This window comes from Pogona vitticeps, chromosome 10 (genome assembly GCF_051106095.1).
Source record: "Pogona vitticeps strain Pit_001003342236 chromosome 10, PviZW2.1, whole genome shotgun sequence".
NCBI classification, from domain to species: Eukaryota; Metazoa; Chordata; class Lepidosauria; order Squamata; family Agamidae; genus Pogona; species Pogona vitticeps.
Window position 1 is genome coordinate 27,637,566 of NC_135792.1, and position 15,026 is coordinate 27,652,591.

General features: G+C 50.5%; 3 protein-coding genes across 7 annotated transcripts; 2 read left to right on the plus strand and 1 right to left on the minus strand.

Annotated features, from left to right (window-relative positions):
* Nucleotides 1–61: 61 nt before the first annotated feature.
* CIAO2B (cytosolic iron-sulfur assembly component 2B) lies at nucleotides 62–5,649 on the minus strand. The gene is made up of 5 exons (XM_072980747.2): nucleotides 5,350–5,649; nucleotides 4,661–4,738; nucleotides 3,264–3,389; nucleotides 1,646–1,691; nucleotides 62–295 (listed from the first exon to the last, which is right to left on the minus strand). The coding sequence occupies exons 1-5, from the start codon at nucleotides 5,548–5,550 to the stop codon at nucleotides 198–200; spliced, it is 549 nt and encodes a 182-aa protein (XP_072836848.2). The 5' UTR covers nucleotides 5,551–5,649; the 3' UTR covers nucleotides 62–197.
* A 228-nt stretch (nucleotides 5,650–5,877) lies between these two features.
* Nucleotides 5,878–8,661, plus strand: LOC140702201 (uncharacterized). Of its 4 annotated transcripts, none has more exons than XM_078380425.1 (5): nucleotides 5,878–6,049; nucleotides 6,119–6,323; nucleotides 7,069–7,171; nucleotides 7,443–7,600; nucleotides 8,343–8,661. In XM_078380425.1, exons 2-5 carry the CDS (start codon nucleotides 6,167–6,169, stop codon nucleotides 8,393–8,395), a joined length of 471 nt encoding a protein of 156 aa, XP_078236551.1. In that variant the 5' UTR covers nucleotides 5,878–6,049; nucleotides 6,119–6,166; the 3' UTR covers nucleotides 8,396–8,661. The 4 variants fall into 4 exon arrangements, with proteins under 4 accessions (XP_078236551.1, XP_078236550.1, XP_078236549.1 ...); XM_078380424.1 differs by lacking the exon at nucleotides 7,443–7,600 and adding an exon at nucleotides 7,653–7,854; XM_078380423.1 differs by lacking the exon at nucleotides 7,443–7,600 and having other exon boundaries at nucleotides 7,653–8,661.
* Nucleotides 8,662–9,806: 1,145 nt separating this feature from the next.
* Nucleotides 9,807–14,915, plus strand: LOC144584384 (uncharacterized). Of its 2 annotated transcripts, XR_013538593.1 has the most exons (4): nucleotides 9,809–10,390; nucleotides 11,310–11,413; nucleotides 11,685–11,838; nucleotides 14,808–14,915. XR_013538593.1 is itself a non-coding variant. In XM_078380428.1 (3 exons), the coding sequence occupies exons 1-3, from the start codon at nucleotides 10,075–10,077 to the stop codon at nucleotides 11,748–11,750; spliced, it is 486 nt and encodes a 161-aa protein (XP_078236554.1). In that variant the 5' UTR covers nucleotides 9,807–10,074; the 3' UTR covers nucleotides 11,751–12,413. The 2 variants fall into 2 exon arrangements, 1 of the variants encoding a protein (XP_078236554.1); XM_078380428.1 differs by lacking the exon at nucleotides 14,808–14,915 and having other exon boundaries at nucleotides 9,807–10,390; nucleotides 11,685–12,413.
* Nucleotides 14,916–15,026: the final 111 nt, after the last annotated feature.

Genomic DNA, 15,026 nt, shown 5'->3' on the forward strand with positions numbered 1-15,026 from the left:
TCACAATGCTCTTACAAATTCACATTTGCCTTGGATACAAACTTCTCAGACACTCCCTAAGTACAGAAAATTAAAATCCCTTTATTCAGAAAAACAAAAGCAAAACTCTGCTACAAACATGAACCGCTGACAGCGGATGCCACGTAGGTGGACCTGGACTTCAGCCCTGCCTGGAGACGTCTTCCGCTCCGCTCCACTCACGGTCGTCCAGACAAGCACTGATTCACTACTTCCAACAGGTGGGTGTTTTCCAGGGCGGCAGCCACTCTCTCCTTGTCAGCCAGTTGCTTGTTTACTGTGGGAAACAGTCCCATAGAAGAGATCATCATCAACATCTGCCAGCCTCTCACTTCACAGAGCCATAAACGCTTTTACCTTCACAGCTTTAGGATTGCGCCACAACACAGCCCAGAACTGCTGGTCCCAGTCTCCCTCCACACTTTCTGAAGCAACCGGCAATCTCTGAACACTTCAGACCAGGAAAGGAATGTGGGTTGTGCTTTCTCTGCAAGAGGCATCCTCTGGCAAAGGCTCACAGTTCCAGCACATCACACAGTCTAAGCAGGCTTCAGAAGTGTGATTTGTGCTCCTTTCTACTGAACACCAGGGGCAAAGTCACACCATCACACCTGTTTTCTTAGTAAAACCTGTAGTGTGAGGGTTATTCTTTTGCTGGTTGGATGGAAATTCCCAACTTTCAAACCATGCCTACAAGCTGTCAGTTTCATAGCTCAGTAAGAAACCTTAATGCTTACAGACAAATAAGAGTCACAGTCAATCAGAAAAGGGAGGGGACGCCACACAATCCCAAAGAAGTGACACCACCCATGTTTCCCCACTGGCTCTGCACCTGGTTAACAAGTCTCGACAGATTCCATGTATACTTTTCTCTCCACACCAACCTGTGGTCCTCCAGGGGCCATAAAAGCCATTAAGAATGTCAAAACTGGAAAGAAAGAAAAAACCTGGAAGGGGATCCAAACAGTTCCCAGTTTTGAAAGAATGAGTACTTTATAGTGGTAAAGCAGGGGTCTTCCAACTATGGTCCGCGGGCCACATCCAGACCGCCTTACCCTGTTATCCAGCTCGGCGAATGCCACAGGCTCAGGATCATTCTCTTCAGCCCGTGCGTGTGTGTGTTCCTTCAGCCCTCAAAAATGTGTAAAATATATGATGTGGCCCTCATGCTGAAAAGTTTGGAGACCCCTGCGGTAAAGTGCTGGTGGGGATGCGGGTGGAGCCTGTGATCCAATTTATAAGTGAATTTGGGTCACCAAAAGCCAAGGAAGCCCCTGCAACCTGAATCTGCTTCCTGGACTGCTGCTCTCTCTATGTCTCGCCCCACTATCTATGCAGAAGACAATCAACAGTTGGCTGTCCTCTTTCAGTAGTGGAACCCCCCTGGTCTGGTTCACCTGTTCTCTTAAACCTCCCAAAAGACATCTGTGAGCTATGATGAGGTTGTTGGTATGCCATGGCTCCACTGAGAAGCAGCAGGGTGGATATGTGTGTGAATCGAGAGTCGTTTCAGGCCTCCTTCTTAAGGGCACAGAGGTCCTGAGCTTCCAGGAGGACAGCCAGGGGCAAATCTGTAGAGAAAGGTAGCTTTGTTCTGAGGTTCATTTCCTAGGGAATTCAAGCTCACCTGCATGCTCTGAGGCATGGGTTCCCTGTGTGATGTGGACATCCACCTGGACAAAAGAGAAGAGAGAGATGAAGTCACTGTGTCAGCTGGGTGGGAACAACTGGAGAGATGGGTTTCTACTCTTGGCTAGCAAAATTCTCTCTTCCTCCCATTCTATGTCTCTTGGGGAGCCTTTTAAAAATTGACATACACACCCCATGCCAACTTCTTAGTTGTAGTTGTAGCACCTGAGACAATCCTGTCAGTGAACAATTCTAGCAACCTGTCACAAACTGAAATCAAAACTTCTGCTTTGGTGGCAGTCCACATAACTGACCAAGTTTTACTCCTGTATTTGGAACACTGCATTCATGGAGTAATAGCAGACAACAAGTAGAGGGACAAGGACTCAACACAGTCACATGCCATAGAGCTCTGGCTATATAGCAACAAGAATAACATGTCACTGAGGGGGATGATAACCCTCCACCCTTAGAAATTCTTTTCCTTGCCTGTAGCTGCCTTCCATCACCTGCCGTGCTTCCTTCCTAGGGTTTCTTTTGGAAATGTAGCCTGGAAGAGTTTCCTAGGCAACTGAGGCAGCTGAGTTTTACTGGGGCAATGGAGGGAAGAAGGCCGTGTGAGGCAACGAGGGAGGGAGGCGGCCACACTATCTCCTGTTGGCCTTGCCATCCCCTTCCTATGACTTTTAAAGCAGCTCCTGGCTCCTCTGCCCCTCAGACTGCAAAGACATATCCCGTGGTTGCCAGAGGGCATGACCAATGCTGCCAGGCTCCCCTCTCCTGCCCCTGCAGTTTTGGCCAAAAATCAAAGATGGGAGGGAACCACATCTTCCTATCCTCTTCTCTACCCATCTAGCTGAACAGCAAGAAGACTTTTGCAAGCAAAAACAAATACCTGTATGTGGGTCTTTTTCGGCCGTAATTTCATGACTGTGAAAGCCTAATCAACTGTAACTTAGCACACGTACTAAAAGGCCTACACCCTGGAGCTTTCTGGTTTTTGAAACACACTGGTAATTTTGTCAATTTAAACCTGCCTGCCAGACACAAGACAGAAAACTAATCAACGGATGCATACATCAACAGCAAACAATGCCATATGCAGTCTCCATGAGGGGAGCTTTTCATGTGAAATTCAAGGCCCAAGTTCCTGATGATGTAAGAAGAAAAGCTGTAGAAACAAGTGGGAAGCAAAAGCTGCCGCAAGAGTCACAGGTCAAGCAGAGAAAGCTGCACCCTGGGCAAGTCAGCCTCCAGAGCAAAATTAAGCAGGATGGGAAGCAGATAAGGAAGGCTGAGCTGCACACAAAGCTGCAACTGCTGCCTCCCAGAGACAATCTCTCTATGGAGTGAAGGAAGGTCTGGGATGGCTGGAGACCCTTCCTGGCAAGGTAGCTCACTCTTCTGGATTTCTGGTTGCCTCTACCTCTACCCTGCCTCATCCTGCTCCCATCTGTTTCTGAATGCCTTTTAGTGCTTAAAAAATATCAAGCCCAAGATGGCTTCTGGCATCTTGCTGGAATGCCAGTTTCTGTGGTACCCCTCTAAGGTGGAGGTAGCAATCCTGTCTTCCAAGGCTGAGATCTAAAGGATGTTCTTTTGTTTCCTGCACTCACCTTAAATCTTTCAGGGAGGGATCTGATCAACTTCACCTTGATTGAAAGGCCAATGAGTGTTGCCATGCTGCAGTGAGGAATCGTCGGAGTGAATTCCACCGAGACAGTGCTTTCAGTATCATTGACCTGTGGAAGGCACCACCACCACCAAATAAGAGATGTGTTGATGAGGGTCTTGCTTATGATTTCAGAAGAGCATACTCCGTTCTAAGTAGGAAAACAGCATTCCCCCCTTACTCACTTTGCACCTACAAACTTACAACTTATCTCCTCAAAAGTCCTCCCTCTAGACATGACCTTGACAATCAGAGACAAACACAACCAGCTTGGCCAGCTGGTCCTGGCAAGGTCACTCAGAACTGTCTCTGCTAATGCAGCCAGGCAGATGGTGGGAAGAAGAGAGGGGAAGCTGTCCTTGCAAGGCATCACATTGGAAGCTGAACATGGAAATGATGCTTTGGGCTATCACAGCTGGTCCCCACTCACCTCCACCCATAGGAAGACCTGTAGCAGTGGGAACCTCCTTAGCTGACCCACCAGAACAGCCCACTAGCAGCCCTCTGGCAGGCAGATGGAACCACAGGCAGAAGATAAGGACAGGCTGTATCACTGGAAGGCACCTGTTCTCTTTCTCTCTGAGGAGGAAGTGGCTCCAGACAATGACTCTCAGGAGGTGGGTTGGCTAGGTGGGCTGAAACCCCTGCTTGGCTGTAGGATTGTGTGAGTGCCCTAGGACCTGACCTGAGGCCTCACAGAGTGGTGGGGAGGACAGCCCTTAAAGAAAAGCAGGACATTCATTTCCAAGGGAGTAGCTGCGTAGCTAAAACAAGAATGAGCCTACTAACACCTTGAAGACTAGCAAGCAGGGACAAGCAGGGACTTGAGCCCGCGGGCCTTGTAGTCAAGATGGACTTAAGTCGCATCAGTGACTCCGCTCGGACTTGACTCAGGGTTTGTTTTTTTAAACAACTCAGACTAGACTCGCAACTTGGAAACCACCCACCCACCTCTTCCCGTTTTCGTGGGGGGGGGGGAGCAGGTTTTTAACAGGGACTCAGACCCAAAGACTTGCCAACATCCCTGCTAACAAGCTCCATCTGGACTAAAGCCTATGAAAGCTTAGGCTGGACAAAAAGAGCTGTCGGACTCATTGCTTTTCAAAGTGTAAGTGTAACAAGTCAATAAATATGTCGCTGTCAGAGTCATTGGTTCCAGAAGCAGGGCTAAAGAATCAGGCAGTGATACAGCAAAAGTCATGGAAGTGGCCGCTCCCACCATCGGCCAGGGCTTCTGCCGAGTGTGCCAGTCTGCTGACACAGGCGGTTGCCCCCTAAGGAGCTCCTTCACCTCCTTCCAGGGTGTTTGGATGAGGCAGAGGACAGGCCCTGAAGGCTTACCTTAACTCTGACCTGCTCCACTACATTCAGCTCTTCCAACGTTAAGGGGTGCTCTGGGTCATTGATTGACCGGATCAGATGTAGGAAGTCAAGGAAACTCTCACCAGCAATCAGCAAAGCACACACCGCTCTGAAGGCCAAGAGGCCAAGCAACCGGCCGGAGCAGGGAAGGAATGTCGTTTTCCCAGTGGCCGGTGGTCCCCAGAGGAAGACGCACACCCGCCCCCCTCCTCCTCCTTGGGACCCAGGCTTTGCATTTCAGCTCCACAAGCCCAGCCCGGTTGGTCAAGGGCCCAGCGCCCAGAGGCACCACCGGTAGCAAAGACCGACGAGTCCCCCCCCCCCCCCGCCAAGAAGGCGGAAGGGAAGTATCCCGGGGGCGCCTCGACAAGAGGGCCGAAGGGGGCGCGGGCGAGGAGTCTGGCCCTCCGGCACCGGCTCAGCCCGGGCGCGGGAGCTACCGGCCTCTTCCTTGACTTCGGAGGGGGACCCCCGGCAGAGGGTTCCGGGGAGGGAATGGGGGAGCACCTAAAGGACGTCCCCCTCCGCCCATTTCCCCCCCCCCACACACCCCTTCCGCTTTCTGGGGGGCCCGCCCCTGACGGGACGGAGGGAGGGACGGACGGACGGAGGGCCAGCCGAGGCACCGGGAGGGAGCAGAGGCGGCGCGGCGATGGGCTGGGGAGGATATCGAAGATCTCCCGGGCGTCGATGGCGTCGGGCAGGTCGCCGTCCTCCTCGCGCGCCGTGATGGGCCGCTCGCCCTGACGCCGGTAGATGAGCGGGTTGGCATTCTCCAGGGAGCCCCCGGCGCCTGGTGCCCCCGGGACGGGAAAAGCCGGGCCCACCATGGCGGAAGAGTCGGACACGAGTATAAGACTAAACACCATCCACAACCATGGCGGACCTCCGCGCGCCGGCTCGCGCAACAGGCACTTCCGGTAGGGGAGGGAAGGGGGGGTTGGGGGCGGAGGCCGCAGCTCCCGGAAGCGGAAGGGGGGAGCTCCGGTGGCCCGAGGGACAGTTTCCGGTTGGCTAAAGGGTGAAGTCGCCCCACTGGACCGCTTCCGCCCAAAGTGACACTCCTCGGCTTCCCAATTTTTCTCTTCTACACTCAAGACTTCTTCATGTACCAACGGGATGGGGGTGGGAGTGCGATACTGTTGATGTTCTTCTGCCGCTGCCCAGTTGTTTGTCTTCCTGACGTGCAAAAAGAAATTTCAGAAGCTGTGGGGGTGTGTGTGAAATGGTTAGGGTCCTCCGGCCTGAGGATGCCCAGCAGACGGAGCGGAGAACTGGCCGGGCAGGCGAGAAGAGGAACTGTCTAGCACGCTTGGACTCAGAGGGTCTTTCATACTGACCATCTACCCTTTGGAACTCAGAGGGCAGGTCCTCCGGGCATGCCTCTTCCTGTAAGTCGCCATGGGGACCTTCTAGCCCTTTACACTCGGAGAGCAGGTCCCCTGGGCCCGCCTCTTCCTGTTCAGTTTCCATGGCGATGACAGGATGCTAAAGGCCGGTGGAGCGGGCTTTTTCTTCCCTGCCGTGTCTCCCCAATTTTTGCCCCACCTGCCCCTGCAGCACCCAGAATCTGTTCCGTTTGCCCGCCGTTGGGAGACCCTGGCCTGCACAGAACGCTTGGACGCCCGGGGACGGCGGCTGGGTAAGGAGGACCGTGGGGGAGGGTGGGGTGACTGCTGGGACCCTTCTCCCCCACCCCACCATGGGCTTTGTAGTCCTTTAGGACAGGAATCTGATCCAAGGTAGGAAAGGCAGTGCTCGGGATTTTTCAAGTCTCTGGGCATGTGCTGAGCTACAGTATGTATCCTCCCCATGAGGCTGGCCCTTAAGGAAAGGATTAAAGGGGGTCTGGCTGGATTTCCCTCCCTCCCTCCCTCTCTCTGCCTCCAAACCCCATAGGAAATGCACGCCGGGACTCAGCCTTGTAGTCGTCTCCCACACGTTTCACTGCATTAAATGATTTGAAGTTCTTCATGGTTGTTTCTTTTATTTATTTTTTATGTATGTATGTAAGTTAAGTATGTCTGCATGCATGTATGTATTTATGTGTGCTTTTGTGTGTGTTAGTTAGTTAGTTAGTTAGTTAGTTAGTTAGTTAGTTAGTTAGTTAGTTAGTTAGTTAGTTAGTTAGTTATTGATTTATGTGATTTATATGGCGCCCATCTGTCAGCGAAGGCCTCTCTGGCCAGTTTATTTGCGTTGTGATTTTTTTATTCTACCCTGGAGAGGAGAGGGAGCTGTCTTTTTCTTCCCACCATCAAGGGGACCTGGGTTTGTGGCTGATTTCTACTGCTTTTAATTCCACCCCCCGGTCCCGCTTTTCTCCCCCTTTTCACATCCGCTTGTACTTGTCATTTGGAATAACTGGATTTTCCCTTCCGAACCAGGTGTCGTTCTTTCAATGAACTCGTTCACGCGGATGCAGAGCTTCATCGTTCGTTTGCGCCACCTGCAAACTCGAGGAACGACCGGATCCAGAAAGGTCGGCGGGTAAGGGCGCAGGGGGCCGACGGGGGGGTGGGCTCACCATGTGGGTCTGTCACGAGCCCCTCTGGCCTGTGACGACCCTTGTAGTTGTTAACAGAGAAGAAAGGTGTGAAATAACGATTTAAAAAACCGCTCTGGGTAATTTTAATGCCCCTGGGCATGCACAGAGTTGCAGTTTTCAAACTTGCCGTTAGGATGGCCGGTCCAAAACAAAAAAGGATTAAGGCAGATGTGTGTAGAGGTGCATATGTCTCTCGTCCCTTTACGCCTGCAGGACATGGCGAGCTGTCTCCAGTCTCCCTCCCAGCTCGGGTTCGAGTCCCGAGGTGGAGATTCCTGAGGACTTCCATCTCCCCTTCTTTCCCGCCAAGGACAAGAGAAAGTGCAGTTCGGGGCTGAGTGCCGTGACCGTGTTCTTTGTGTTTCATATAAGTTATTATTTTATTATTACTCCTCTTCTGGCTTTTATTCTTGTCTCCTCCAGCGTTCACAGGGGAGGGAGCAGGAAGGAGAGGAAATGTACAGTCGCAGTGGGGCCGAAGGAAGGTTGGGGGACCCTCTCGCCCTACGCCGTGATCTGGCAGGCAGAGGAGACCTTTTCTTTATCCCTGTTCAGGCTGCCAGCAGACAGCTTTCTGCCTTTGCTGTATTTATTCGAAGAGCTTAGGCGGCAGTGCTTCAGAGGAGTATGTCATCCATTACTAGTGTTCTTTAAAACAAACACACCCACGTTTTCCTGCATTCTTCCCATGAGTCTCAGCCCATCTGCAAGAGACGGAGACCCCCTTACGCTCTTGGTCGTGGCACTACAGGATCCCATCCCCTTCTCTCCATCTCAAAAAAATACCATGAAAAATGCCCACCAAGGCAGGGTGGGGAGGGCGATTGGAATCATGTGTGCTCGGCAGGGGGGTGCAGACAAAGAAAGCATGTTAAGCAGCCCCTCTCCTATCCGAGGCCACCCGTTTGTGGACCCGGGTGAGGGGATTGCCTCAGGAGACCCGTCTCCCAGCTCCTGGCAAGCTTGCAGAGTAGCAAACCGCCCTGCTCCCCTTTCCCCAACGCCTCAAGGCCAGGGCTTTGTTAAACGAGCCCATGTATCGCGCGGGCCATCCTCCCCCTTTCCTACCGGTTTGCTACCATAGTCTCTAACGTTGCCATCTTGTTTTTCCAGCCCACATCTGCTGTACGGCCAAGGCGAGGTCACTCTGGGCAGCCTCAGTCTGAGGACCAGAACATGCAGAGTGCCTTCAGTGGACCTGTCAGATAATGTCTGTGCGGACCCCAGGCTCTCCTTCTGTTCCTCTCATGCCTGCGTGGCGGTTGGACTTGCTGCACCCGACTGCAGGAACTGAGACGATCACGGGCCTACAAGCATCGCCAGGGTAGGCTGATTTAGAAAGATAAATGACTGGATTTCCCACAACGGATTTCACCGGAGGAATGAGATTCAAATTGAATAAATAAAAAAATAAAATTCATCTGTTTCTTAATATCCTAGTAAAGTGTGTTCTTTAAAGTACATTCAACGCCAGCCGGTTTTACATCTGAACTTGCATAGGTAATGGGTAATGGTGAATGTGCAAAGGAGTTGCCAATAAAACCCGAAAATTCTCATTCCCCCCCAACCTGCATTCTCTTTTGTGTGAGCGCATGTGTTACTTTTTAGACTTCAGGAAACGGCTTTGGGACCATGAGTTAATTCTCTTATTTTTATTTATTTATTTATTTATTTATTTATTTATTTATTTATTTATTTATTTATGTATGTATGTATGTATGTATGTATGTATTTATTTATTTATTTATTTATTTATTTATTTATTTATTTATTTATTTATTTATTTATTTAATTTATATGCCGCCCACTCTACCCAAAGGTCTCTGGGTGGCTTACCACAATTAAAATTCAATACAATAAAATATAAAATGATTAAAATACAATTAAAATACAATTAAAATACGATTAAAATACAATTAAAATTGCCATCATGAAGACCCACAGCTTCGGGACATGGACAACGGTAGACATCTGGTAGCTTTCCAATTAAACAGTATACCAATTAAACAGCCACCTAGAGTGGCCGAAATGACCAGATAGGCGGGGTATAAATAGAATAAAGAAATAAAGAAATAAATTGCCACCTGTTACAGCGTGGACAGTAGGGCAAAAAGCAATAATAATAATAAAAAGAACAATAACAATAACTACAACAATAATAAACATTTATAACTATATTTAATTCCCGTTTCATGCAGTAATCTTGTTAAGGCACACAAATATTTTAATTTAAAGAAAGGACACTTAGTTCAAATGAGAAATTACAGATATCTAAAACCACCTTTACAAGTGGCTGATAAAGGAGAAAAGGGGAGGGGAGTTACTAATAAAAAGCAGGTGAAATAGACAAGCACCGAACGTCCATTGAATTGCAGTCGTCCTCGTGAACGTTGGGAGACGAACCAGGAAAAAAAGACACGAGGAGGTTTCCTCCTCCCCAGTCCCTGGGAGAGCGAGGCGCCCTTCCTTTTCTTCCTCCACCTCCTCCTCCTCCTCCTAGGTCCCTCTCAGGATATGCCCCCCCCATGGAGCAGGAGCCGTTTAGGAGCCGCGCTTTTCATTCCCCCAGCCGGGAAGCCTGGGGGGGGGGGGGGGTTGAAATGGCTAGGGTCCTCCGGCATGAGGCTGCCAGCAGAGGGAGCCGAGAAGTGGCCGGCCAAGGGAGTAGAGGCACCGTCTAGCACGCTTGGACTCAGAGGGCCTTTCATGCTGACGTTCTAGCCTTCAGAACTCACAGGGCAGGTCCTCTGGTCCCGCCTCTTCCTGGCAGTTGCCCCAGAGCCGTTCTAGCCTTCTGAAATCAGAGGGCAGGTCCTCCGGGCCCGCCTCTTCCTGTTGCGTCGCCATGGAGCCGCTCCCAGCCAATGGAAATCAGAGGGCAGGTCCTCAGGGCCCGCCTCTTCCTGCAAGTCGCCATGGGGACCTTCTAGCCCTTTGTACTCGGAGAGCAGGTCCTCCGGGCCCGCCCCTTCCTGTCCCGTTGCCATGGCGACGCTGGGACGCTAAAGGCCGGTGCGTCACGCTTTTCCTTCCCCACCGTGTCTCCCCATTATTTGTCCGGCCTGCCCCCGCGGCACCCAGAGGCTGTTCCGGCTGCAAGGCCGGTGGCAGACCCGGCCTGCGCTGGACGCTGCCCCGCTCCGACCGGGGACGGCGGCTGGGTAAGGAGGCCCGTGGGGGAGGGTGGGGTGACTGCTGGGACCCTTCTCCCCCACCCCATGATGGGCTTTGTAGTCCTTCAGGAGATGAATCTGATCCAAGGTGGGAAAGGCGGTCTTCGGGATTTTTCAAGTTTTGGGGCATGGGCAGAGTTACAGTTGGTCTCCTCCCCACGAGGCTGGCCCTTAAGGAAAGGATTAAAGGGGGTCTGGGTGGATTTCGCTCCCTCCCTCTGCCTCCAAACCCCATAGGAAATTCAGGGCGGGACTCGGCCTTGTACTCGTCTCCCTCACTTTTCACTGCATTAAAATATTTGAAGTGTTTCATGGTTGTTTCTTTTATTTATTTTTTATGTATGTAAGTATGCACGCATGTATTTATTGATGCATGTGCTTGTTTGTTTGTTTGTTTGCTTGTTCTGCGATTTATATAGCACCCATCTGGCAGCCAAGGCCTCTCTGGCCCGTTTGTTTGCGTCGCGATTGCGTTGCGGCCTTGCAGTCGTCTCCCTCACTTTTCACTGCATGAAATTATTTGAAGTTCTTCATGGTTGTTTCTTTTATTTATTTTTTATGTATGTATGTAAGTATGCGTGCATGCATGTCTGTATTTATGTGTGCTTGTCTGTGTGTGTGAGTGTGTGTGTGATTTATTTATTTATTTGGTTATTGATTTATGTGATTTATATGGCGCCCATCTGTCAGCGAAGGCCTCTCTGGCCAGTTTATTTGCGTTGTGATTTTATTATTCCACCCTGGAGAGGAGAGGGAGCTGTCTTTTTCTTCCCACCATCAAGGGGACCTGGGTTTGTGGCTGATTTCTACTGCTTTTAATTCCACCCCCTGGTCCCGCTTTTCTCCCCCTTTTCACAGCCGCTTGTACTTGTCATTTGGAATAACTGGATTTTCCCTTCCGAACCAGGTGTCGTTCTTTCAGTGAGCTCGTTCACGCGGATGCAGAGCTTCATCGTTCGTTTGCGCCACCCTGCAACCTCGAGGAACGACCGGATCCAGAAAGGTCGGCGGGTAAGTGTGCAGGGGGCCGGCGGGATGGTAGGCATACCATGCGGGTCTGTCACGAGCCCCTCTGCCCCGTGACGGCCCTTGTAGTTGTTAACAGAGAAGAAAGGTGTGAAATAACGATTTAAAAAACCGCTCTGGGTAATTTTAACGCCCCTGGGCATGCACAGAGTTGCAGTTTTCAAACGTGCCGTTAGGATGGCCGGTCCAAAACAAAAAAGGATTAAGGCAGATGTGTGTACAGGTGCGTATGTCTCTCGTCCCTTTACGCCTGCAGGACATGGCGAGCTGTCTCCAGTCTCCCTCCCAGCTCGGGTTCGAGTGCCGAGGTGGAGATTCCTGAGGACTTCCATCTCCCCTTCTTTCCCGCCAAGGACGAGAGAAAGTGCAGTTCGGGGCCGAGTGCCGTGACCGTCTTCTTTGTGTTTCATGTAAGTTATTATTTTATTATTACTCTTCTTCTGGCTTTTGTTGTTCTTGTCTCCTCCAGCGCGCACGGGGGGAGGGAGCAGGGCCGAAGGAAGGTTGGAGGACCCTCTCGCCCTACGCCGTGATCTGGCAGGCAGAGGAGGCCTTTTCTTTTTCCCTGTTGAGGCTGCCAGCAGACAGCTTTCTGCCTTTGCTGTATTTATTCGAAGAGCTCAGGCGGCAGTGCTTCAGAGGAGTCTGTCATCTATTATTAGGGTTCTTTAAAACAAACGCACCCACATTTCCCTGCATTCTTCCCATGAGTCTCAGCCCATCTGTAAGAGACGCAGACCCCCTTACGCTCTCGGTCGTGGCACTATAGGATCCCACTCCCTTCTCTAAATCTCAAAAAATACAGTGAAAGGGCCCACCAAGGCAGGGTGGGGAGGGGGATTGGAATCATCTGTTTCTTAATATCCTAGTAAAGTGTCTTCTTTAAAGTACGTTCATCGCCGGCCGGTTTTACATCTGAACTTGCATGGGTAATGGGTAATGGTGAATATGCAAAAGGGTTGCCAATAAAAGCTGAAAATTCTCATTCCCCCCACCTGCATTCTCTTTTGTGTGAGCGCGAGTGTTACTTTTTAGACTTCAGGAAACGGCTTTGGGACCATGAGTTTCTTCTCTTATTTTATTTATTTATTTATTTATTTGTTTGTTTATTTATTTATTTATTTATTTATTTATTTAATTTATATGCCTCCCACTCTACCCAAAGGTCTCTGGGCGGCTTACAACAATTAAAATTCAATACAATAAAATATAAAATGATTAAAATACAATTCAAACACGATTAAAATACAATTAAAATTGCCATCATAAAGACCCACAGCTACGGGGCGTGGACAACGGTAAAGAAGATCCAGGCGCAGACATCTGGTAGCTTTCTGATTAAACAGTGTACCAATTAAACAGCCGCCTAGAGTTGTCGAAATGACCAGATAGGCGGGGTATAAATAGAATAAAGAAATAAAGAAATAAATTGCCACCTGTTACAGCGTGGACAGTAGGGCAAAAAGCAATAATAATAATAAGAAGAACAATAACAATAACTGCAACAATAATAATCATTTATAACTATATTTATTTATTACCGTTTCATGCAGTAATCTTACTAAGGCACACAAATATTTTAATTTAAAGAAAGGACGCTTAGTTCAAATGAGAAATTACAGATATCTAAAACCACCTTTACAAGTGGCTGATAAAGGAGAAAAGGGGAGGGGGGTTACTAATAAAAAGCAGGTGAAATAGACAAGCACCGAAAGTTCATTGAATTGCAGTCGTCCTCTTGAACGTTGGGAGACGGACCAGGAAAAAAAGACACGAGGAGGTTTCCTCCTCCCCAGTCCCTGGGAGAGCGAGGCGCCCTTCCTTTTCTTCCTCCACCTCCTCCTCCTCCTCCTCCTCCTCCTCCTCCTCCTCCTAGGTCCCTCTCAGGATATGCCCCCCCCATGGAGCAGGAGCTGTTTAGGAGCCGGGCTTTTAATTCCCCCAGCCGGGAAGCCTGGGGGGGGGTTGAAATGGCTAGGGTCCTCCGGCATGAGGCTGCCAGCAGAGGGAGCCGAGAAGTGGCCGGCCAAGGGAGTAGAGGCACCGTCTAGCACGCTTGGACTCAGAGGGCCTTTCATGCTGACGTTCTAGCCTTCAGAACTCACAGGGCAGGTCCTCTGGTCCCGCCTCTTCCTGGCAGTTGCCCCAGAGCCGTTCTAGCCTTCTGAAATCAGAGGGCAGGTCCTCAGGGCCCGCCTCTTCCTGCAAGTCGCCATGGGGACCTTCTAGCCCTTTGTACTCGGAGAGCAGGTCCTCCGGGCCCGCCCCTTCCTGTCCCGTTGCCATGGTGACGCTGGGACGCTAAAGGCCGGTGCGTCACGCTTTTCCTTCCCCACCGTGTCTCCCCATTATTTGTCCGGCCTGCCCCCGCGGCACCCAGAGGCTGTTCCGGCTGCAAGGCCGGTGGCAGACCCGGCCTGCGCTGGACGCTGCCCCGCTCCGACCGGGGACGGCGGCTGGGTAAGGAGGCCCGTGGGGGAGGGTGGGGTGACTGCTGGGACCCTTCTCCCCCACCCCATGATGGGCTTTGTAGTCCTTCAGGAGATGAATCTGATCCAAGGTGGGAAAGGCGGTCTTCGGGATTTTTCAAGTTTTGGGGCATGGGCAGAGTTACAGTTGGTCTCCTCCCCACGAGGCTGGCCCTTAAGGAAAGGATTAAAGGGGGTCTGGGTGGATTTCGCTCCCTCCCTCTGCCTCCAAACCCCATAGGAAATTCAGGGCGGGACTCGGCCTTGTACTCGTCTCCCTCACTTTTCACTGCATTAAAATATTTGAAGTGTTTCATGGTTGTTTCTTTTATTTATTTTTTATGTATGTAAGTATGCACGCATGTATTTATTGATGCATGTGCTTGTTTGTTTGTTTGTTTGCTTGTTCTGCGATTTATATAGCACCCATCTGGCAGCCAAGGCCTCTCTGGCCCGTTTGTTTGCGTCGCGATTGCGTTGCGGCCTTGCAGTCGTCTCCCTCACTTTTCACTGCATGAAATTATTTGAAGTTCTTCATGGTTGTTTCTTTTATTTATTTTTTATGTATGTATGTAAGTATGCGTGCATGCATGTCTGTATTTCTGTGTGCTTGTCTGTGTGTGTGAGTGTGTGTGTGATTTATTTATTTATTTGGTTATTGATTTATGTGATTTATATGGCGCCCATCTGTCAGCGAAGGCCTCTCTGGCCAGTTTATTTGCGTTGTGATTTTATTATTCCACCCTGGAGAGGAGAGGGAGCTGTCTTTTTCTTCCCACCATCAAGGGGACCTGGGTTTGTGGCTGATTTCTACTGCTTTTAATTCCACCCCCTGGTCCCGCTTTTCTCCCCCTTTTCACAGCCGCTTGTACTTGTCATTTGGAATAACTGGATTTTCCCTTCCGAACCAGGTGTCGTTCTTTCAGTGAGCTCGTTCACGCGGATGCAGAGCTTCATCGTTCGTTTGCGCCACCCTGCAACCTCGAGGAACGACCGGATCCAGAAAGGTCGGCGGGTAAGTGTGCAGGGGGCCGGCGGGATGGTAGGCATACCATGCGGGTCTGTCACGAGCCCCTCTGCCCCGTGACGGCCCTTGTAGTTGTTAACAGAGAAGAAAGGTGTGAAATAAC

What these genes read in the sequence shown, in the direction of transcription:
- LOC140702201 (XM_078380423.1), top strand. Translation starts at nt 6,167, where the DNA reads ATGCTAAAGGCCGGTGGAGCGGGCTTTTTCTTCCCTGCCGTGTCTCCC. An exon ending in CGCCCGGGGACGGCGGCTGG is followed by an intron (nt 6,324 to 7,068) that starts GTAAGGAGGACC and finishes CTTCCGAACCAG; the next exon opens with GTGTCGTTCTTTCAATGAAC. An exon ending in GGATCCAGAAAGGTCGGCGG is followed by an intron (nt 7,172 to 7,652) that starts GTAAGGGCGCAG and finishes TGTCTCCTCCAG; the next exon opens with CGTTCACAGGGGAGGGAGCA.
- CIAO2B (XM_072980747.2), bottom strand. Translation starts at nt 5,550, where the DNA reads ATGGTGTTTAGTCTTATACTCGTGTCCGACTCTTCCGCCATGGTGGGC. An exon ending in ACGCCCGGGAGATCTTCGAT is followed by an intron (nt 4,739 to 5,349) that starts ATCCTCCCCAGC and finishes GACTTCCTACAT; the next exon opens with CTGATCCGGTCAATCAATGA. An exon ending in CCCTCCCTGAAAGATTTAAG is followed by an intron (nt 1,692 to 3,263) that starts GTGAGTGCAGGA and finishes TCTTTTGTCCAG; the next exon opens with GTGGATGTCCACATCACACA.
- LOC144584384 (XM_078380428.1), top strand. Translation starts at nt 10,075, where the DNA reads ATGGAGCCGCTCCCAGCCAATGGAAATCAGAGGGCAGGTCCTCAGGGC. An exon ending in CGACCGGGGACGGCGGCTGG is followed by an intron (nt 10,391 to 11,309) that starts GTAAGGAGGCCC and finishes CTTCCGAACCAG; the next exon opens with GTGTCGTTCTTTCAGTGAGC. An exon ending in GGATCCAGAAAGGTCGGCGG is followed by an intron (nt 11,414 to 11,684) that starts GTAAGTGTGCAG and finishes TTACGCCTGCAG; the next exon opens with GACATGGCGAGCTGTCTCCA.